Source organism: Cupressus sempervirens, chromosome 9, assembly GCF_028749045.1.
Source record: "Cupressus sempervirens isolate cs-2001-9-10 chromosome 9, ASM2874904v1, whole genome shotgun sequence".
Taxonomy (NCBI): domain Eukaryota; kingdom Viridiplantae; phylum Streptophyta; class Pinopsida; order Cupressales; family Cupressaceae; genus Cupressus; species Cupressus sempervirens.
Genome location: NC_143126.1, coordinates 39879107 through 39903540, shown reverse-complemented (window position 1 = coordinate 39903540; position 24434 = coordinate 39879107). Strand labels below are relative to the sequence as shown.

The 24434-nt window shown below is 36.1% G+C and overlaps 1 protein-coding gene across 1 annotated transcript; it reads left to right on the top strand.

Annotated features, from left to right (window-relative positions):
• Window positions 1-1228: 1228 nt before the first annotated feature.
• On the top strand, window positions 1229-24386 carry DRS1 (DROUGHT SENSITIVE 1). Its single transcript, XM_089798923.1, has 5 exons — window positions 1229-1546; window positions 3403-3991; window positions 16135-16538; window positions 16978-17076; window positions 23796-24386. The coding sequence occupies exons 1-5, from the start codon at window positions 1422-1424 to the stop codon at window positions 24004-24006; spliced, it is 1428 nt and encodes a 475-aa protein (XP_089655049.1). The 5' UTR covers window positions 1229-1421; the 3' UTR covers window positions 24007-24386.
• Window positions 24387-24434: the final 48 nt, after the last annotated feature.

The following is a 24434-nucleotide window of genomic DNA, read 5'->3' as shown; positions in this document are numbered from 1 at the left end:
TCAGCCTTAGTTAGCCACTATTGCTGGGAATACTTGCAAATCTATGGAAGAATTGTGACCAAACCTGCTATATGAGATGTATTTTATTTAAAATGTCAAAGTCATGCATGTGTCTGAAGATAGAAGATGAGAATTATAATGAAACTAATATAATTCTCATACAATAGCATTCAGTTTGAATCATTCCCTAGGTATACCCACCCTGGTTTTGCAGAGCCTGAAGAGTAGAAAACCATCATTGGTTTTGTTGAAGTTGGGTCCAAACGGTTTGCACATGTAATTGTTAATAGCAATTGGCTCATCCTTAGGTTCTATGAGTATTATCATTTTGGTATTGAGCATTTTGTTGTCCAATAGTTTTAAAACACCAACAATATCAATGTTAGATTTTAATAAAAATAAACAATAAATGTTAGATTTCAATTAAAATAGAAAATAAATTTTAGAGATTTTTTATTTCTTTTAGAAATTAATGTGTGAAATTTAAAAAAAGTTATCCTTGGGTGACTAACACGAAACTTGGAAGGTGTTTTGCTCTAAATTTTAGAGATTTTTTTTTTCCCTTTAGAAATCAATGCGTGAAATTTAAAATAGTTATTCTTGGGTGAAAAATACGAAACATGATTAGACACGATCAATCAGATCCAGTGACTTAAAATGACAACAATAACGTTGAGGATATAATCAACACAATAGGTTACGGTTGTGGTTGCGTTTATAATTAAATTATAGTGTAATTTAGAATTAGGATTATGGTTAAGATTGAGATTTATAATAATGAAGTATGATTATCTAAGATATAAAGCATGATTATCTTTGTAATAGGAAGATTGGTTAAATTTATTTATACAACTATCATATTTAACTCACCTTCAATATGTCTTCCTAGTGCGATTGCTAGTAATATTTTGCTAGTAATATAAAGGATACAAATTTTGCATATAAGATTTCCTTTAGTCCACCGCATCACTTTCTGCCACAAATAGGACTCATATAATATTTTTAAGTCAATCGATTTTTTTTTAATACTACTTTTAAAAATCTATTTTATTAGAAAAATTGCAACTCCACTATCCTATTGATTTTTTAATTGAATGAAATTATATAATTTAATCACTTGTTGCCTTATAGTTCGAAAGGCCTAGATGAATTAATATTATAAAGAAAAGGAAAGGGCTGCTTTGCAAACGATCTTTCCAGAAAACCCCTAAACCCAAGTTTAAATTTATTTTAATCGTTAAGATTTACCCGGATATTGTCTACCCGGCACTATGACATCCGTCAAGTTTTCCCGCCACATTTTCTTTCTTTTCCCTGCAGGTCTCATTTATCCCGAACTTAAAAATCGCGATACATAAAAACAAGTATACACAGTTCTTATATTCTGTTCTACGGAGTTGCTGTTAGAAAGCTGCCGAAAAATGGAGCAAATGACAGAATATGAGCGCAAAAGACAAGAGAATATTGAGCGCAACCAGAAAATGTTAGCAGCCTTGGGCGTCTACCACACAGCTCAGGACCTCCGCTCAGCCGCCAAAAAGCCAAAGTAAGTTTCTCACACTCGTCTGTAATTAGGTATAAAGAACTATAAAACTCACCTAATATTGATGTTTGATTACGGTTGAAGTTTTTAACCCACACTTACTCGAAATGTTACGTTCTAGAAAATGTTTTTATTAAAAATTTCCATCGGAATCATGGGCTACGGTTATATTACTGGAGGGGAATTGGGGATGGCATTGGGAGAGGAGCTAAATACTTAAGAATGCATATCCATAGTAGGATCACTGCCCATAGCTGGTGTATTGACTGTAAAGTAACGGAATCATTTTAGGCTCGGTCAAAGGTCGAAACGGGCGGCAAATGGGAAAAGAATCTCATAGGTGGCGTATGAATTGGCAAGATAGAATTACTGTAAGCTTGGTCAAAGGTCGGAACCCTAAGAAAAATGGAAAAATGACCCTCTTGTTGGCATCTGCATCTGCGGTCTCAGAAGCTAAATTGACTTTTCACTCGCAGATGGCTTGAAAACCCGAACCCCTTACTACTCATGGTGAGCAGTAGAAGCTGTAGTGACACCACGTATGTTCAGCATTATTCACTACCCGATTGAAACTTTTTGGGGTCAGGTGAAGGTACATTAACTTTTATAGATGATCGTTTAGTTTTTGTAAGCAAATCCTATATGTGATTTTGGGGTACCTTATGCTTGGCTTTGATAAGTCTTGTGATAAGTCTTGTGCCAGACGTTTGAGGTTCGTAATTTATTGCTGCGGCTTTTTCTTTTCATCATTTTGGACATTGCATTGTTGTTGGGGCAGTTGATAGTTCATTCTGGGAGCCTTGTGGCTAATTCAACCATTAGTATGTTAGCTGTGAAGTTCATAATCAATTTAAGAAAACCAAAAAGCGAAAAGGTAATTTTTAGATCACAGCCAAGTCAGATGCCATTTACTTGATTTGATGTTCTGTCAAATGAAAGTTCCAGGGAAATCTTATTTTAGGTTTTGGGTGTTTATTACCGTGCTGGGTGAAAGCTGGTGTTTGAACTCTTTATAGCATTTGTTCAAACTGTCAACCACACTTGTTAGCGCCAATAAATGCCAAACTATCTAACATTGTCAGTTTTCAATTATAGGTAAAAGTAAAACCTAAAGGTAATATATTAGATTAGTCTCATTTCAGATATATTTGCTTGCTTAGAATTTTTGTGAAAAATATTCTTGGGAAGTATTGGGTGAGGTTTTGGGCTGCCTTTTGCCCGGCCCGGGTGAGGTTGCTACTAAATTCTCAATATTTGTTGATTACATTCATGTTCAAAGTAAGGTGAAATTGAAGGTGATCTTTTAGGTTACGTATGTCATCTACATGAAGTTCATCAAAGATTCTCACCATTCACCTCAAATATTTTCTAATGTTCTAAGAGATGGTATTTCATGGTTACTGCAGAGCTAGATAATACTTCTGTTTACTTGTGGCCCTTTGGTTTCAATTTCATGATCAAATTTGTGAGTGCACCTGAACCTTATCTATCACCTACACTCTGAGTACCCCATGGTAGTTACTGCACAAGTTTGCTATATGTCCACTGAAATATAAATTATTTGATTAGCTTGCAGTATTATATAACCTCTTTAAACTCCAGTGCATTTCTCACTTGGTTAAGGTTGTGCACTACATTGACTGCAATTTTTTTTTTTGCAACTATTGATATTGCTCTAGGCCAACATAGTGCTTAGTGGCTAAGATGTGTTTATTTATCTTAAAGTATGGTTTAAACAGTGTTAAGCTATACAATAAATTTGCATTAATATATTCTTGACTTTAAGATTTCATATACTGGTCAATAGTGGAAATATTGGTATAATTGAGCATAATATCATTATCTGTGTTATATTGCAGGTTGGATGCCAAGGGTTTTAAAATTGCAAAACGAGAAAGAGAATCAGAGCCTACAATTATCCGAAGATCCCTGCGCACAAGGGGAATTTCACCTGAAAGCCTCAAGGAATTAGAAACGGACAGTCCTTCTAAGCCCTCACACAGAAGCTTTCATCTGAGTGCTCCTAAACTGCCAGCCTCAAAGAAGAATGGTCCCGTAGGTTTTGCTGAAACTTATCTAGAACATGGGGGCAATGCATCTAACTCTCTTTGCCTTGGCTTGCTAAAAAGTCTTGTGGATAATGTGCCTTTGGCTGATTTAAACTACAAAAAACATAGTCAGCTATCAAAGGATGGAGGGGCTGACTATAGCCTGGGAGACCTTAAGTTGGAGTCTAAGAATATAGTTAGGGCTTGCCCCAACAGGATTTTTTGTGTTGAGTTTTTGCCTTGTAGGGACAAGGTAATTGTAGTGACTGGAGATAAGGAAGGACATTTGAGCTTGTGGGATGCAGGTTGCAGCGAAGAAGATGGAGATGGGCTGCATATATATTGTCCTCATTCTGCTCCCATTAGTGGCATTGCAGTCGAGCCCTTTTCTTTAACAAAGGTTTTATATTTTATTTTTAATTTTATGGTCTGCTACATACTTTTCTAGTTCATTCAAGGAGGTGTAAGATTTAACTAGAACAGAGGTGTAAATTTGAAGGTTTAGTTCCTTTCTTTTTAGTACATTGGAGCTTTAAACGTGTGCCTTTTGCCCAGTGACAGCCCATCTAAACTATTCAGCCCAGCCCAACAGATTTACATTCAATGTTTGTCTTGTTTTCCATTGTGTGGTGTGAAGAAGGATTGTTTTTAGTTGGCCATTGGAATCAATGTATATTTTAAGCCTTTTAATTCATGTCTTTACATTCTGCATTGTGAATTTTCCTTGCTTTGGATACAAAATGATTGAATCACTTTCAAAAGTGTTGAATTTCTCAAGTACATTCATTCTACCCCTTTTTGAAAGTATCTTTTAGTGTGTGGAATTGTTTTTCATTGACATGATTTCTCCTTGCCCTCCACAATTGTGTAATACATTTAGCAAACTTTTCTTTCAAGGCATTCAAATTATATTATGCTACCATGTCCTCATACTAAAAACTTTAAAAATAATGTGTTGATAGTGGTAACTTTAACTTTATTGAGTGGACAACCATGACAACTACCTGGATGCAATCATAGAACTTTGCCATTGTTAGTTGTCAGTAAGTTTTCACAATTGAACTGCACTTGTAGAAGTAGAGTTGAGACATCGAATTAATGATTTATTTTTCTTCAGAGACCTTGAATTTTTATGACTGGTGGTACTGACCTATGGATGCAGTTCTGTAAAAATTTTCACCTCTTTCTTTGTTCTTAAATTGAAGAGCAGAGAACAATGGCATATAAACCCTAGTAAGTCATTATGCTGCTCCAGATACAATGAAAATGTGTTGAAAACATCATTGGTACTAGTTGAACTCTAACGATAACTGTAGACTATTTTTGGCCATGAGTTCACTTTTCGTAGAGTAGCTGCGCCCGAGCTTGGTTTGGACCCTAATGCCAAGTTTGAAATATGTCTTGTATCCAATCCTCAGGTAATGACCACACTTGCATAGTAGATTGTAAGAGGGTAATTTTAACAGATTAATGTACAGGAATACATGCATTTGTGTCTACTGCAAATATTGATTTTCTCAGTGCCCGAGGTGTGAAATGTCATGGCACAACAGCTTGAAAATTACATTGGCAAGCATGACATTTGAAATGATGTTGAATATTTATTTTGGTTGCTTGTTTTTGGAAAATCATGTGAAGGAAGTGAATCAGTGTGATCCAGAAGTTACTTTGATTAACAATTGTTGAAATTACAAGCAATAGTTATAACCTTGGAAGTTTGTAACACTTATTTTATGAAAATCAGACAGGTTTGAGTCATTGGTATACTTTGGGCATGCTTCTGATTGCTAGTTTTGGCAACCTTTTGATCACCTCCATCATTTGGGAGTGTCAAAATTAATTTTGATTTTGCCATGGCCTAAAACTTATCTGGTTACTGTTGAATGCAACTATGAAATTGAAATTGCCGACATTTGATGGCTCTTATTTTGAGAATCTTGTTTACAAATTCTGAATCCAATTATAAGTCTCTGCATACATTGACATGTGGAAAATTACATGGACATACATGAAACCAGTATTGCAAATGTATAAAATGTAAGTAGATTGTGATCTCATCAAATGGTTTTACTTCTCAGATTAAAAAAGGAAAAGTGGGTTGATCCTTAGTACTAATTATAATGAATTAGATATAGGGAAGTAAATTTTGGGCATGTCAAGAATTGTTGTACACATAATTCAAAAGAGCAAAGCCATAGAAAGAATATTTTGACGATTTCCACTTTTTCCCTTTTTTGAATAATTGGGTGGAAAATGTAAGATTGATTTGCAACGGAATCCACTAACGCTATTTTGAAAACGGATAATAATTTTAGGGAGATTACTGGTGTTGCCAAATGAAGCAAAATAAGAAATAAGTTTGAACTGCAATAAAATGCACTCTTATAGATAGTAATTCATACCTAGGCGAGAAGTTTTGAATGGACTGTAACTTTTACTGCAATGATAATATGAACATCTTTTGTAGTCAATGTATGTAACAGGTTTTAAAGGGATATTGGAACCCTTCACAAGACAAAATATAGGTGCAAAGTTTTCAAAAAGTCATTCAAACCTTGTACAGGCATGTATATATATGTTAGCTGCTATGGAGAACTACATGCCATCAAAAAGCCTTCAAAATGCAGATTTAAGTTTACACAACTGTCCAATATTGTAGTATTGGTCAAAAGCTTATTCCTGTAAAAGATTGCAGAGTGTGTCTTAATTGTTCACATATCATGTGGACTTTTGTGATGCATCTTGCATTGTTTGCAATTTGTGTTTTTACATCAATTGCATTTTATGCTGTTTGTGGGATGCACCCATTTATATCACCACAAGTTGTTTGAAGGCTGTTTGAGAACTTCTAATATTGGTTCCCCGACCTCCCATTCAATTGATTGATGTTGACATGTGAGTAGGTGTTGGGGCGATTGCTCATAGTCATCTTGTATGAAGGATTGGTGGTGTGATAGGGGGATATTTAAGAGGGTTGAGATGACCATATAATTGGCTTCAAGGGCCAAGAGGGCTTCGTTAGCAATCCACTTTTAGGCTTAGATAGAAGAACCAAGTGACCCCTTTACAACTTCCATCCAACTTTGCAATAATGGTACTTGGCTTTAGGGGGACGAGGCATAAATAGGGTAAGCAAGTACAAGCAGCCCACTAAGTGGGCCACCATGGTAGATGTCCGTATTGATTGGCCACTGAGGCCAATAGGGCTATAGTGTTTACTTTGCTTTTGGGCTTAGTGAAAATATTGCTTAGGTGGACCTAGCATGTTTCTTCCTCCATTGCATAATATAATAGATATTATATGAATGTAATGTGTGATTGTCTAACCCCAATAATTGGAAGTTTTAATGCATGTGTGTGCGTGTGTGTGTGTGTGTGTGTGAATGATGTAACCCAAACTCTTATTTGTTGCAATTGTGATTCTAGGGAAATTTGGAAGGTGAAATTCCAAATTCTCTAGATGTGTATAATGACATGAACTAGGTAGTCTTCCATTCTTGAGAACCACCCTTAGATTATAAATATAGATGTTCATAGTATTACCCCCTTTTTAATCCACAACCTTGAGTCTTTGTTAGTAGTCAAGGTAGGATTGCTCTTTTCATTAGATTGGTTGTGTAGGTGTTTGTATCACATGTCTCCATCCCATGTCAATTAGGGAAAATTGATGAATGAAATGATCGGATGACTTAGTGTAACACCTAGCATTATTATCTCAATTTCAATTTAGTTTGAGTTTATATTTGAAGTTCACATGAGTGAGGACATAGGAGTAGAAATATGCTAAGTTTGTTGTTGCTATAATGCAAGTAGGTGTCTTTATTGGACAATAATCAATTGACTAGTTTCATTAAATTGAAGTATTTATGGTGCCTTGGGAAAGGAGACCCTGAGTTATAAAATGTTTTGTGAAGAGTGAAAGAGAAACACTTTTGAAAATTAAAAAAACCAAAATTGATTCTTTGATTGGGTTAGACCTTCCATTTAGTAGTTGTGGCTTGGAAATGAAACCCTTAAAGCACAAAGACTAGACTTCCCAATGAGAGAATTCCATAAAGATAAATAACTAATTGACATTCAAGTTGGCTTCTGTAATACTAGTTATGAGTAATTTTGCTTGTGGGTGTTTCTTGTAAGTTGTATTAGTTTGATGGACTTCCATTTGTAATGTTTTGAAGAAATATAGTAAGACATGGAAAATATTTTTTACTTTTGAATAATTCTATGTGTGTTTCTTGGTTGCAATCATTTTTTTGGTTATTTTTTATATATTATTAATATTATGATATTAGATAGTTTCTATTTTCTCTTTGTTCAGTCTTTTTCTAATGGTCACTCTTTTTGTAATGCTTCCATAAACTCCTCCTCTTTGTTATGGAAACTTTTTTTTCCACTCTACAAGAATGTTTCTATTTCCTTTCTCTTGTTTGTTATTGAAACATTCTCTTGTATCTTGTATATATAGATCATTCACGATCTTTGTTTAATAACACATTCATTATTTTACCATAATAATTAATTGGGCTTGCTAGAGCAGTAGTAGAGCTATGATTTCACTACCTTGTGAAAAACATCAATAGAATTTAAAAAATGCTACAAATAGGGAAAATGAAAAGAATGAGACATATATAAATTTTACGAAGTTACAAGGATATGTAGCATTGATAGAAGGTTCAAAGGAAGCCAATGATGTTGTACGAGGACAAAGAATATGAAATTTTCAATGTGATGAAATCCTTGAAGGATGGGCGACAACAAGTCATCGACCTCTTCATTAATTGTATGTAAGATAAGGCAGGCTAGGACTCAAATTACTCCTTAGACTTTGATTGTGTTGGTAGGGTAGTGGATAGGAAGGGCAGCTCAATTTGTTTCTTTAGCTTGGGTTTAGTGATGATATTTTTGTGCCACTTAGCACTGTAGATGTAAGAGCATAGTTACAAGACTCTGCGAGTTTGAGCCAGAGTCCACATTTTTGAGGCAAATGGCCTCTGGACTTGGACTCCGCAGAGTCAGCATGGACTTGCCAAGTCCAAGGACACTCTTGACTTGCAGAGTCTCGAGCTTTGGACTCTCTCTGGCAGCATGACTCATAAAGTGCAAAAATTAATAAAATAAAGGGTTAAGTGAATTGTTTGTGCTTTGTATAACATCTATTTTACCTATAAAGGTCATTCCATCCTTTGCTAATGCTTGTGATAGAGAGAAAAGAGTTAGAGAAGAGTATTGGGGTTTTGAGAGAGAAATTAGCAAATTGGTTGGCTCTCCCATTTCGATTGTTGATTGTTTGTGCAACTTTTTAGCTTGCACTTAAGTAGTGAGAGGAGCTAAAGGAAGCATCGGAGGAGGCTTCTACAAACTTACTTGCATTTCCATTGTGCAAAAATTGAATGATCTTGTCTTTGTAGTTTGTCACTACAACCTTCGCCTTCTCCATAGGCAGATCCAAGGCACTGATATATCATTGATTGTATCAGAGATTGTTGATCCACATGCAGAGTGGAACACAAAGATTGTTCATCCTGTCTTCAATGATGAAGACGTGGAGTGGGTTGATTAGGCGGAGTTGGATTGGGAGGTGGAGGCAGTAGCGATGGCAGTCAAAGAGGCTACAACGCAAGGAGACTGAGTGCAGGACCCCGGGGCTAGGAGTGATGGGTCCGAGTCTAATCATGATGATTATGTGGGTGTGGATGAGGATGAGGATGTCCCTGAGGTTCAACCTCGAATACAGAGAGAGAGGATGACTCTGGAGTCTTCCATGAATTATCTTAGGCGTATTTGTAGGAGGGCATAGGCTACTATGAGCCTTAGTCTTCTACACTCCAGTTGATATTTTGATATATGTTTTGAACTTTTGATTCCATGGATTTCATCTATTATAGGCAAAAATTCACTTGTATACTTATACGATCTATGCAAAATTGTGTAGGAGTGTTAAGTAGCTTCTATTTATCTCAATTATTGTTTGATGTTAATTGATTAAATGATGCATGAAAAAATCCTTAAATCCTTAAAATTTTTGGAATTTCATGGGTTTTTCGTCTTTCCAAGTCCTTGCTGAGTCCGAGCCCAATCTTGACTTTCTAAGTCAGAGGCGAGTTCGAGTCTCGTAACACTGGGTAAGAGTATATGGAAACTGATATGACTAATTGTGAGGCCATTTGATTCACAAGTTACCTGTTGAAATTGTTTGGGTCCCAAGGTCATTTGTTATGATAGTCGAGAAAACTCTCAAAGTACACATTGTTTCATAACAAATCCAAGCATATAGAGAATGGATACTACTTAATTTGAGATAGGATACAAAAGGAAGCAATGGAGCTCCGATACATTTCCATAGCTAGAATATTTGATATCTTGACTAATCACTTTGCAGTAGGAAAATTTGATGTTTCTAGGGACAAATTTGGACAAGTGTGTAATTCATTTCTCACCAAGAGGGAGGAATTTTTGCATTGATTAATTGTGAATGTGTTGGAAAGTGGTTTAAAATGGTTTGAGTTATTCTTTTTTGTATTTCTTTTATAAGGATTAAAATGAATCTTTTATTTAGGTGATGAAGTCTATTGAAGTAAAGATAAGCACTAATGACTCAAACTTGTCTTCCATCTCATCTAAGTTTGTAAGAGATAAGGATGCTTTTTGGAAGATTATATTTTTTGTTGAACAATATAAAGACAGAAGCAAGAAGAATGTTATAAGAGTATATGGAAATTGGTATCACTAATTGTGAGGCCATTTGATTCACAAGTTACTTGTAGGAATTGTTTGGGTCCCAAGGTCATTTGTTATGATAGTCAGGAAAACTCTCAAAGTACACATTGTTTCATAACAATCCAAGCATGTAGAGAATGAATACTGCTTAATTTGAGATAGGATTCAAAAGGAAGCAATGGAGCTCTGATACATTTCCATAGCTAGAATATTTGACATCTTGACTAATCACTTTGCAGAAGGAAAATTTGATGTTTCTAGGGACAAATTTGGACAGGTGTGTAATTCATTTCTCACCAAGAGGGAGGAACTTTTGCATTGGTTAATTGTGAATGTGTTGGAAAATGGCTTATTATGATTCGAGTTATTCTTTTTTGTATTTCTTTCATAAGGATTAAAATGAATCTTTTATTTAGGTGATGAAGTCTATTGAAGTAAAGATAAACACTAGTGACTTAGACTTGTCTTCCATCTCATTAAGTTTGAAAGAGATAAGGATGCTTTTTGGAAGATTATATTTTTTGTTGAACAATATAAAGACGAGCAAGAAGAATGTTATAACTTATAAACAATAACTACCATGCAGTTGTGAGTTGAATAACTTGTAGAGGCTCTTCCTTTACGTTTTTCAAAGGAACGAAAGATTTATTTGAAGGTGTAATAACATTTTATATTTGAAGCTTTACTTATTTAGTGATTGTTACAATATTTATAATTTTTTTTTGTTCGATAATTTTTGATTTTTTGAATTATTTAAGTAGAGATACTAGGACAATAGTCACTTGGTGTTGAAAATTCTTGATTGAGTGGTACAATTATTAGATTATAAGTCCTTGGCCGAAATGAAGATGATGATTTCTCAAAACTTGGTGGGAACAAATGAATAATACGTGCTAAAGAAGTAGTTTATGGACTTGAAATGTCAATAAATGCCATGTGGCTACACCACTCATCCCATATGATCTCTTGTCCTAAGGAATAATTGAAAGCCCTTGATGAAATACCTTTAAGCTCTATAGAATCAATATGCAAAGGCGGAATCTTAATGCATGTCACACATCTATCAGTATCTCCCATTTCATAGAATCTTTGGAAGGCCTTGGTGTTGTGTGTTTTTATATTTATGGTTTCAACAAGAGGTGGTGGTGGAATCTCAATGCATGTTATTTTGCAACATTTCTCATCGACAAGATAAACACATCAAATTCTTAAGTATAAACAAGTGGTGAATTTTTTGGAGCTATTGGAATCTTGGTGCATGTTGAATGACTATGTTGCTCATCCCATTAATTACTCAAATTGCTGATTTGAGCATGAACGACACATGTTGAATGACTATGTTGCTCATCCCATTAATTACTCAAATTGCTGATTTGAGTATGAACGACTATTGACAAGCCACCAAGAGGAGGATCTTTTAGTGTTTCAGTCTTATCCTCATGTGCAAGCGTTGCTAGCGAAGCATGATAGTTTGTTTGAGGTTGGAGATCTCATAGAATTGTTTGTTGATGGCCATGGTAGTGATAAGGCATTCAAAGTGCCATGTTGGATGTAGGTTGCTCTTAGAAATTGCAAGACATATTAGTTCACAAACCTTTTTGTATAACCAAGTATGGCTTTGTTAATAATCACTTGAAAAAGTTGATGGAGTTAGTATACTAGACTCAGCTCAAGGTAGTGATTTTGATGTTCCTTTTTTCAAGGAAAAAAAGCTATTTGTGTTTATCTTTACAGTAGAATAGTGGAATGTAATACTAAATAACATGTTTGCAACCTCTCTAGGATGTTTTCTAATGAATCAATTGGATGATTTTGGCAAACACACCTCTAGGATCTATGCAAGGTTTGGGCTTATCTATATAGAGGTGCACATGGAAGTGTCAAGAAATCTAGTTCAAAGGAGAAACCCAAAAAAAATGAAACAAGTGACATGGTGCAAGGGGCTATGATCTCTTGTGCAAGAGGGCTAGCTTCTCTCATCTCTAACTGAAAAGGGTGTCTTCGAATTTGCTTACTAAAGAGGATCATGGTAGGCTAGGTGACAATGAGGTGTTGTAGAGCTATTTCAAGTGTGTATTGTTTAAAGCTGATTCAGGCTATTTGGTGTCCTCCATTGCTACCTAAATACTCCACAATAGTTAGCCTATCTTAGCTTTAATAGGTTCAAATACAGGATCAATCTTCCCAGAAGGGTAAATATATAGATTTGTAAGTATGGTAGAAAAATTAAACAATGATCAAAAATCCTGTTTTATTCAATGAATACATCCAATGTTTCCTTCTTTGTCTTCTAAACAACTTCTTATAAGCGTTGTTACTAGGATGGCCATTGCCTATTTTGACTACAAAAGAATGGGAGTTGCTTTCCATTTTCTGCAGTGACGAGTCAACCATTATTTGATTTGTATTATATGGAATATGGATTATGAAGTGAATGAAGCTTTGTTTGGTTGTAATGTGTTTAAGCCAAGGAAGAATTCTTGATGTTTCAGTCGATAGGCCATATGGTGGCAAGATCATGAAGCAAAGAAGGGTAAGGTGGACTGTCTTCCATTACAGTGGTTTTGTGTGTTTTTGCTTTGACAATTTTTGATTGTAATTAGGTGGGTGCTCTGTATATTGATTGTCAAAAATACCATATTAAGAAAAATTAATCACATTACATAAACCTTTGGCCCTTTTACTGCTAAGCTTTAGAGTTGATGATTCTATTGTAAGGTGAACCTCTGTTATAGTGGCTCTGTGTGTTTTGGCTTTGATAGTTTCTGATTGTAGTTAGGTAGATGCTCTTGTTGTATACAATTGATTAATTGTGTGATGTCTTTGATGTTACACAAATGTCATATTAGTTGACAGTCAGTGCATGCTGAGTTCATTTGGTCAGTGAAGACAGTTTTCCTAGTCTACCAAGCATTCTTGAGTTTACTCTGTGCAGAAGGCAGTATCTACTGAGCTCACTCGGGTGTCGAAGGAAGTTATGCAGAAAAAAGTGTTAACCGAGCTCACTCGGTTAACAAAGGGAAAGTTGAACAGAGTCAGTGTTAGCCGAGTTCACTCGGTTACCAAAGGAATTTTGTAAGTTTGCAGTGTTACTTGAGCATTTGTTGGTTAACATAGGAAATCGCTTCAGAATCAGTTTCTACCGAGCTAGGTCGGCTACTAAAGAATTTTCTTGTTTTGGCATATAAAGCTTAATTATTTTACCTATTGATTCTAGCTGATTGGGGTGATGGATATTGGTTATTCTAATTTGTATTTGAGCCGATTTGACAATTTGGAAAGTATAAGTAAAAGGTCAAATTGTGATTTAAATGTGTGTGATGGATGCAAGTTGAATGAGTTGAAAGAGATAAGAAGAGAGGAAGCAAACTTGAAGGATAAGCAGGTATCCTTGTGGAGTAGAAAAGTATTATTCGATCAGGAAGGATCAAGTATGAACCAGAATTGAGATCTGTAATCAGCAATTCAGTTGCATCACAATTATGTCATTTCATTGTTACTTTCTAACCATTGTAGCAGTGATCTAAAATCTCTTAAGAGAGTTGGTTTAATAGCCATTTGTAAATCCTCTAACAAGGTGGCAATTCCATTGAATTGTTTCAAGACCTTTTGCAAGGCCACTCCTAACAGGGTGATTAAATCCTCTAACAGGGTCACACCTAACAGTGTGTTTTGTAACCTTTAACAAGGTTGGCTCCTAATAGGGCTCACTTTAGAAGAGTGAAAAATAGTAACTAGTTACATTGGTGGTTTTTCCCAAATTGGGTTTCCACGTTAAATCCTGGTGTCTCATGTGTTCATGTTATTTTTTTCATGCTTGCAAGTAATTACTTATAACATCTTAAGACCTGCTAAAGTAATTCACACTTTGCGTTTACCGAGTTACAACAATTTCTGTATGTTTACCGAGTATCAACAGTAATTAGTTTTATCAGTTTGAATTTTATAATTGACATCTAAGGGATCTGGAATTTATTTTAGTAGTAACTGATTCACCCCTCCCCTCTCAGTTATTCCTCTTATATTTCCAACAGCTCTCTATATTGATTGTCAAAAATACTATATTAAGAAAAATAAATCAGATTACATGAACTTTTGGCCCTTCTGCTGCCAAGCTTTAGAGTTGATGACTCTATTGTCAAGCTGTTTTTGTCATTTGAGATGGAGCGGTGCTATGTAAAAGACCATTTCAAATCCTTGTACTTGCTATGTAAAAGATCATTTGGTGGCAAGAACATGAAGCAAGAAGGGAAAGGTGTACTGTCTTCTGTTACATTGAGTTGGTGGTTCTGTGTGTTTTGGCTTTGACAGTTTCTGATTGTAGGTGGGTGGGTGCCCTGTATATTGATTGTCAAAAATATGATATAAAAAAAGTATTCACATTACAGAAATTTTGGCCTCCCTATTGCTACGCTTTAGAGTTGATGATTATATTGTCAAGCCTCCTCATTAGGCTGTCCAGCTGTTTTTGAGATGGGGTGTTGGTATTGCTATTTAAAAGACCATTTTAAATCCTTGATAGGCACTTGGTATTTGTATTTTCTGCACATTTTGGTTGGTTTATCATGTGAGGAGCACCACATTGTGCTCTAAGGAAGTATGTTATAACATATGATATGCCCTATGATGGAGTTGGGTGCAAGAATTGGGTGAATTGCACGGAAATATTTTTCTAAATCATCCCATCTAATCTGGTCCATTTTAATCACTAAAGAAAATACTAATGCAAAAATAATAGCATATGCCATTTGATCAATAATTAACTTTAAGTATTCTATGAAAATGACCATCTTCCTGGGCCAACTTTCGCTAATCATGCCATCTGGCTCTTTCTAGCCACTAAAAGAAAATGCTAATGCAAAAAGAAGAGCACATAGCATTTGTTTAATGATTATTTTTGAGCATTCTATGATAGCTATCTTCCCATAGCCTTGTGTACATAGTCAAGTTTATCTGCTCAAGGAGATAATTGCCATATTGGTAGTGCTTAAATTACAGACGAATTGCAAACATTTGTAAAATCCTCTTTCCTTGCTCCCTCCAGAACTCCAAAATCAATTTATCCTGGATACCTTCTGAGCTATTCTAATCATTCAATAATTTTTTTTGTTTATATATATCAATGTGTCTTGGGCTGTACTAATACATTTTGAACTCTGTATCAGATAAATTATAGCACATGGCATTCTTCTAAAGCATTATAACTATTAATGCATAGGTATATTAATTCTAGTAAGTTTCAGATTTGTAGAGTATTGTGCAATGGTTGTTCCTATTGTTGGCATGGATGTGTCTTAATTTATATACAAGGTCTGGATTTGTACTATTGGGTGTGGTTTTGCTGCTTATATAGAGTCGCTGCTTGATGGTTTGATATTTTTACTGTGCCTTTTCTGACTTGATTTTCTTTTGAATACAGCGAAATTTGCTTAATGGAAGGATGATCTGATAGTTGGGGTTGATATGATATCCATTTGCTTTCTAATATTTTCATTCATCAGAGCAGATAGATTTGTTTTGCCTACGATTTCTATTAGTTTTGTATTAAATAATGAGTTAAGTCACTAGATTTACTGTCATAATACTTTGCTAGGTAAAACCTTACTTCGGAGCGACAATAAATAATCACTAAAATATCTTTGTATGTGTTCCATGGCTAGAAATTCCCACAAATTAAATTTAGCAAAATCTTAGGGTGTGCAACTTTTGACGTTATTTATATGTTATTTACTTTTATATTGAGCTGTATTGAAGATTTAAAATTCTAATTAGGAAATAAATTACTATATGACATGCTAATATGGTTTCAACTTTCTTTACATTCAGGTCCTTTCTAGCAGCTATGATGGGTTCATTCGAGCTATGGATATTGAGAAGGAATTATTTGATATGGTGTACAGGACAGATGATTCTATTTATGCCATCTGTTCACCATCTAACTATCCCTCCATCTTTTTCTCAGAGGGTTATGGAACAATGAAGGTGCTGGATAAGAGAGTTGGAGAAGTTTCCAGTTCATACTGTTTACATGAAAAGAGAATAAATTCAATAGATTTTCATCCTCAGAAGTCTCATATAGTGTCTACCAGTTCAACTGATGGCAATGCATGTATATGGGATTTGAGAAAGATGAAAAAGACTAATACTGAAAGCTTGGCTACCGTGCAACATATGAGAGCAGTGCACTCAGCTTACTTTTCTCCCAGTGGAGATATGCTTGCAACTACAAGGTTTGTAGTAGTAGACTACTGTAGCTTTTGTTGTATCTAGAAAAGTAAGGCCACCTACTTTTCATTTATTACAGAGAAAAAGCAAAAATGGCTGTTTCAAGATGAGTGCTTATTGCTGAATTCGGTTACTTGAAATCTTGGTTGATTTACATTTTCTTGATTTGCAAGCACTCCTTTTGCATTAGATATTTTATTTTTAAGTGAAAGGAAGCAATCTTAACAATCTGAGAAGCTAGCAAGTACAGTTTGTTGTGATTTAACTTTAAAGCTCACTTTCTGTGGACTAGACTTGTTATTTGATAAAATCATTTATACATTCTATAGTTGCTTTAAGTTGGCTAAAATGTGTAATCCATGATGCCTTGATTTTTGTACCCAAAGTTTATTTGAGCAAAGCTAATTTATAATTGGATCATAATCTTGGGATTGTGTACTGCAGCTATGATGACAAGGTGGGATTGTTGAGTGGATTTGATTCAGCAAATGCATCTATGATATATCATTACAATGCTACGAGTCGATGGATCTCTTCTTTTAGGTATGAACCAATCCTTGGTCACAATATGATTGCAAATTTGAGAATTTTAATTATGTTAGTTCTTGCAAGCAGATGTAATGGGTAGTCCGTAATGCAGCTGTGAAGAGTTTGTATGTTGCTTCCCTTTTTAAAGTCACTTGTTTTCTGGTTGGTATGTTTCTTTAGTTTACATTTTTACCATAATTGCTATAATGACTTAAAGTTTAACTATAGATATGTTGAATCTTGTTTCCCTTGTTACTTTTTGGCATTATAATTTAATCAATCATCATAGGACAATATTGGATGCTTATAATATCTAATTGATAAGATTAAACAGATAATTGATCTTTCAAATACCTTTATTAGTTGTTGCCATGATTATCGAGTCTTTCGTTTGGAAGCAAGGTTCATTCATTTTCATTTTCTGCATGATAGGTACTATCATTAGAGTTTCTGGTGTGTGTCTCTGTGCCTAGATCTAAGCCATGAATGGTTCTCCAACCTGCTTACTCCTCCCCACTCTGACCAATGTTCCCAAGTCAGATGAAATGATAATTCATGCATATTTTTTGATTAGAGTTCTAAGTAAAACTACTTGAACTTGGGCAATCTATATTGAGTGAATGATATGGCAAAGACATTAAAGCCATATATAAAGTTCTGACTCACTGCATTTTATCAATTCCTTTAGTTTGACAATATACTGGAAGGCACACTTATAAAGTCGCAACAATGTGACCAAGATATCAAATGGTATAACAAAGACATCTATCCTCTTATAACATATATCAGGGAGTGCAACATGTTCGATAATGTTCAGGTAAATGGCATTTACGATTGATGTCTTCTCTTTGTTGACCTGTAACATCCTTATCTATTGCCATGGACTTTTTTGTGAACATAGTGTGTTTTGCATATTGTCAAATAGCAGAAAATAGCAGGATGCTTCTATCCATATGGTGTACAACAGGCAATGGTAATAGAGTTAAGGAAGGTCTTTTACTATTGTTGGTAGAGATTCAAACTTAATTGTTTTTTCCTAGTTAATAAGTTTGGAATTTTATTATTCATCAGAGAAATGCCTGGCCTGATCCAGGGATGCCTATATTCAGGAATGCCATCTTCCCAAGAACCATCAAAGCAGAAATCCATAAGCAAGTTTTCTGTAACATGGTCCTCAGCCAAAACCCACAAACATGCACAAAAACACAATTTAGCCTTTTGTTAATTTTTTTCCCCTTACCATTTCCCAGGCATCTTCCACTCACGCTGCCTCTAGCTGTCATTTCATTGGGCTACCCTGGGCAGCCATTGATGTTTCAGCCACACTGCTCACCCTTTGCTAGTGATGGTTGACACTCAAGACTGACCTACCTCCACCTTTCTCTCGTGACCCAACAGACCTGTTTTTCTCTCTACCCTCCGGTGTCCCAAAACACTCCTTTAACTTGGAAGCTAACTCACTTGCAGCATTACCACTCTTTAATACCAGCTGTGCATCCTGTTTCAGATCCTCAAGGTTTTGATGTACCCCGTCACCATTCAAAGCCTAAGAGTAACTCACCTGTTTATTGACCTTTTTCTCCACTGTATAATGAGAGGGCGAAATTTTTAATGTTTTGCCCAGAAAATAATAATAAGCTTCAATAAGGAAAGTAAATAAAATGCTCATAAGATGCAAGAGATTATCCTGGGAATACCCTTCCACTTGAAGGGAAAACCTATACACACCAGAAAAATATCTCTTTTATTGATATAAAAATGTACAATGCTTTCAACTCAATACGATTATTATCATACATACTACATCACAATTGAAGGTCTCTTCAATTTACAGAAACAAATGTTTTCATATTTCCAAATGCATGACTCTTCACAGGACACACATCTCTCCATATAATATTGTCTCAAATATTATCATAAATATCATCTCCAGCTGTAAACAAGTATTATCTCAATTAGCAGAATCTGAGATAAAGATCTCTACTGCAGCTACAATCTTCAACATAAATATTTTTCCACCAAGATGCCTCCTTCCGTACTCTATTTTTTGTACATTTAGAAGCCAAATTTCTCGTTTGAAAGCATTTCCTGCAATGAAAAGGAACCTCCTAATAATCCAGGCGCTGCACCCAAAAACTGCTGAAAGTTTTAATCTTCATTTCTTCAGGGAGATCTTAAGATACATCCATTATTACCAAAATTCTAGCCAAGGTTGAATGCAAAAGATTTGAAGAGCCCTCATCCAACATCAAAAAATTCCTTAGGGTGTTACCTACAGTCCCCAGACATGAACTGAACCATAAATGTAAGGAGAGGTTACGGAGTCTCACCCGTAGAGCAACCTTTGTCAAAAGCTTCTGTAGTTGAACAAAAAGCTTGATGCCATGGCTTCAGCATCGGAGGAAATGTCCTCCCAAATCCAGAAGAAGTCACATAAATTCTTATTCATATGCTACATATTTTCAAAAAGAATGAAAATCCTCTTTTTGCTAGATAGATTTGGGCACATCCTTTTAAAACAGGTTCTTAGTTCTCAAATTCCATTTATTCTAATCTTTGAGTCTTGGCCATGAGTCCCCAAACCATCCATTCAGACCAAGCTTTGAGAAAATTGCAGCATTATGGGTAACTTTGTTTGCTACCTCATCCTCTAACTCCACTAATATGGATCTTGTCGCTGGTCATCCCCTGAACCCCAGCTCCTTGGCATTGACCTCTTGGCCCCATCTCTCTCTTTGCCGCACCAAAAGGGTTGCTAGTGTTTCCCTTATAGGTGGCATTTGCTCCCCCACGTGCCAGCCCATCCACACGAACAATTCATCTTCAAATGTAGCGGTTCACTATTGTTCTTTGAAAGAAACCCACAACATCGCTGTTGCTGGGAGTCTCCTGAGAAACACTGTTCTTCTCCTTGATTGCTTGTCGAATAAGAAAGGATGAGTGATTTACGTCTTACAACTCGTCACTATGCATCTAACTATCAACCCTTTTCCCATTTCGCAGTGGGAAACCTTGCTTTTGCAGGCCAAAAGAGACTTTCTTCTCGTAAGAAATGGTCTTTGACCATACACGGAGGTATCAACCACAAAAATTGCCTTTGGAGATCCAAATGCCATAACAATGCCCAATGGCTCCATAGTCATTGAGGGAGTTGTTTATTCTCCAAACTTAACTGTAGAATTCTTCCCAACTACAGGAATCCTCATGACCTAGGAGATGAGGTCCTTAGTGACAATAACCCTCCTTCCAAAGACTTTAGAGTATTCCCATTCGAGTTTTTTAGAAATTTTTTGGTCACTTCAAGATTTCCACCATGCAACCTCTTCGTAAAACAAGTAAGACCACCATAATGCAATATCTCCCACACTTGGTTCTTCTTCGCCACTTCTTGCAGTTGGATGACTCCATGCATCTTCGTTGACCACCCATTACAATGTTACAAAAGCTCTGGAGGAAAGGGGAATGAGGGGACACCATGACAAGCTTTCGGGACAAGGGAAAGAAGGGCTTCAATTTGGGGATGACAAGGGGTGTGCATATAGTACTTAAAGTGCTAATTATGAAAAGATGTATAATAGTATAAGAAGAAAAACAAAAAAATTGCAAATGCCAAATACTAAATACTTTAGCATTGAATAATGAACAACAAAAATATGGCATATTGAATTACTGATTACACATTAGAAAACTAAATAAAATTTTCAAAATGACGAATGGACGATTTCTATTATATAAAAAATATCATAAAGATGATTTCAAGTAGCAACATGATATCAAAAGATGTACAAAATGCAGTGAAAGGAGGCCTCTAATCATCCATGTCAAATAGTTTCAACCTCTTCCAAAGAGTTTGTTTCCGTTCGCACCGCAGAGTGTATTTAGTGGCACTACCACCTTTAGTGGAGTTGGCTCTATTGCTAGAGGATGACAAGAGTAGACAGATGGAGTTACTTGGTGTTGAGCCATAGGGAGAAGAGCATGGACAAGAAGAGATGGAGGAGAGAGAGCTATGTAGGGAGGTGGAGTTCGTAGAGGGTGGCGAGATGCCAAAGGAGGAGGTAGCACAAGTAAACTCATGGTTAAGCCAGTATAATATGACATTGATGATTCCAATTAAGGACACCCTCACCTCTCCACAACACCACCCACCAACCCCTCAAGAGATAGTTGACTTGAATGATGAGAGTTCACCAGTGAGACCTGTGCCACTTATGCCCACGGAGTTAGAGCAAATAGACATTGAGCCCACTCTAGAGCTCGACACACTATTGGAGTTAGCTATGAAGCCCACTGAGGAGATGCCAGTGAGATGGAGTGTGGAGTAGGGTCTTGCACATGAGTCTAGTAGGAGAGGGTCTAGAGAGAGTGACCTCGCAGGAGCCAAGAGAACGAGAGCCTCGACTCAGTCACAAACCTAGGAGGATGTGATAGAGGAGTTGGAGAATAACTTGGCATTTATGAGAGTAGAGTGCAGCGGGGTCTAGAGGATGGCCTACCACAGAGTCCCTTGCCATGATGGAGGAATGGATACTCATGAAGAAACCAGTGGAGACTTGGATGGGTGAGTTACTTAGGGAGATTGAGTAGGCCTTTAGGGAAGGCTACTACTCTTTATGTCGTGCCAAACATATCTTGTCCACACGTGAGACAACCCAAATAGAATTGGTGATGGAGTTAAGGACAGTAAAGGGAGACATGGCTCGAGAGAGCGAAGCATGGGTTGTAGAGAGGGCAACCATATGTGCAAAGAGGACAGCCATGCAGAGAGAGAGAGACTTTGTCGTCTCTGGTGGAGGAGGTTGGGGTAGGTAAGATGATCCCTCACCACGATGGAGGACTAGGCACTTGAGGAGAAACCAAGCGAGACTTGGATGGGTGAGTTACTCAGGGAGATTGAGTAGGCCTTCAAGGAAAGGTTTACTAATTACACTGCTCTGAGCATATCTCATCCACACACAAGAAAATATAGATAGAATTAGCATCAAAGTTAGGGACGGTCAAGGGAGATGTGGCTCGAGAGAGGGAGGCATGGGCCGTAGAGAGGGCAACCGTACAAGCAGAGAGACTTTTCGGCTCAACGGGAGGATGCCAGGGCAAATAAGGAGATGTTGGAGTCACGCCTGACAAGTTCTATGGCAGAGCTCGATGCCAAGGAGAAGCTACTGTTAGAGCCAGTGATGATGGAGAGGAAGATGGTTGCAGCTCAGAACTCAGTAGGTGTACAAGTTGCGGGTTTGCTTATCACCCGCTCCACCACCTTCATCCATTGCTACGACATCAAAGATGCACTCTCAGCTCCCCCATCCCAAATTTCTTTTCTTTTGTATAGTGCAGTGTGGGTTGTGGGTTTTAACATCATTCTCTTTTGCTTGTATGTCGTCAAGAGACAACTTTCTTTTTTTGTGGGGAAGATGTCGCTAAAATCATGTGCTGTCTAAAATGTTGTTAGTGTTAATCATGTTCTTGGTAGTAAGTGTGACTGAGGGGTAGGTAGTTGTGGTCACGATGCTTCACATCGCACCCCCTTAGAGGTTATATGTACATTCCCTTGGATGGAAGAGAGCATCATCATTATCATTGTCATTCTGATTGGTAACATTGTTGTTGATGTAAACTCTGATTGATATTAATGGAATACATAGCGGTTCTCTGATATTGTCTTGCATTTACTTGCATCTGTTATATCTTTCATACAATAGCATGCATTTAACTGCCTTTATTGTAGGCGGTAAACAATTTCTTTTGTCCATTGGTCACTAAATGATGTTCTTTGAATGATTTATTAATGAAGGGCCATAAGAATAAATAAGATCAGATGGCTGAAGGACTAAGTAAATGATGCAGGGCCCAATCCAAGGCTGGCGATTAAAACATCAAGCTGAGATTATTTATCTCATCGTAGATATTAATAATAGTTCACCTCAGCAATTGTAAAATAAATTCTTAGGGATATTTTATTCTGTAATATGTAGTAGCCCCGACCAAAATATTTTTGATTGAACTTGAAATTTTCACAATTTTAACTAAGGCTATGTATTTAACATTGCTCTGACAGAGTTCATGAATGGTCAACATAATTTTTTTTCCTTCTTAAATCCAAAATGCTGATGACAATCTCATTAGATTTTTTTAATGTCCCTTTCTAGAACATTTCTTAGTTTTGCTTCAAAACAATATTTCTAATTCTAAAATGATATTTGCATTTATATTTATGCATATAACAGAAATCAAAATCATGGATTTTATTATAACATTCAGATCTCACTTTGACATTATTCTCAAAATAATTTTATCCTGAATTCTATGTTTCTTCTTCCAATTTGCAGCTATTTTTCTGTAAACGATTGTCCTTGATATCTAGATAAGTAATGGGTTTTTGTCCTTAAATCTTCTAATTTTTCCTGAGGGTTTGAGTCCTTTTTGGCTCCATTATTTACTTGCGAAGTCGCATGATAATTTCTCCTATTTGATTGATGTCTTCTTCTCATGGAATGATCTGCCATATGTATCTTAGTTCTTGAAGAGTGACAAACTCTCTCAATACAATTGCTGCCATTTGGTAAATTAAAGTTCAATTTTTGTTTATTCCTCATTGCGAGTAGCAAACCAGTGCCACTTTTGCCTCAAATATTACCAACATAAACTTAGATGCCACAAGTGATTTCCTTATGCTTTTTTGGCCGTTAGCAATATGATGTGAAATGTCTAAATTGCTTTTTAAATTTCTCATGCAGAGCAATATGGGGATGGGATGATCGGTATATTTTCATTGGTAATTTGGCCAGAGGTCTTGATGCAATCTGTACAGACTCAAAAGCAACGACTACTTTAAGCAGCCCATTGCTTACTACAATTCCAACTAGATTGGCTAAGCATCCATTCCAGTGTGGGACACTGGCTGGTGGGACTGGAGGTGGTAAGGTTTTTGTTTGGCAAAAGTCATAGTAACCTGTTGAGAATGCTCTTGAGGAGCTTGTAATGGTGATGCTAAACACATGAGGTTTAGTTATTTTATATGTAAGGGGTCCTATAGACTTATTGTATAAACCACAAATTTTGGCAATAATAGTTGTTGCTAGGAATGTTCATCATTTGAAGTGGCCAAGTTTAACTAGCACCTGTTGTAAATTAAGGGCAATAGGTTACTCTTGTGTTTTTTATGTTCCAATATTTTAATGGTTATTGTAATAACTGTGTTAATATGGGACTTGTTTAACCTGAGATTCCGATGAGCTTACAGTATGTGTATTTGATCAAAAAACTTGCACAGGCTTCTAATCCAGAAGCACCATCAAATAAATTATGGATTGTGGAAATCTTATAAATTAGTATTTTTACTTGCTATTGTATTTAGAAATGTTTGTTGCACATAT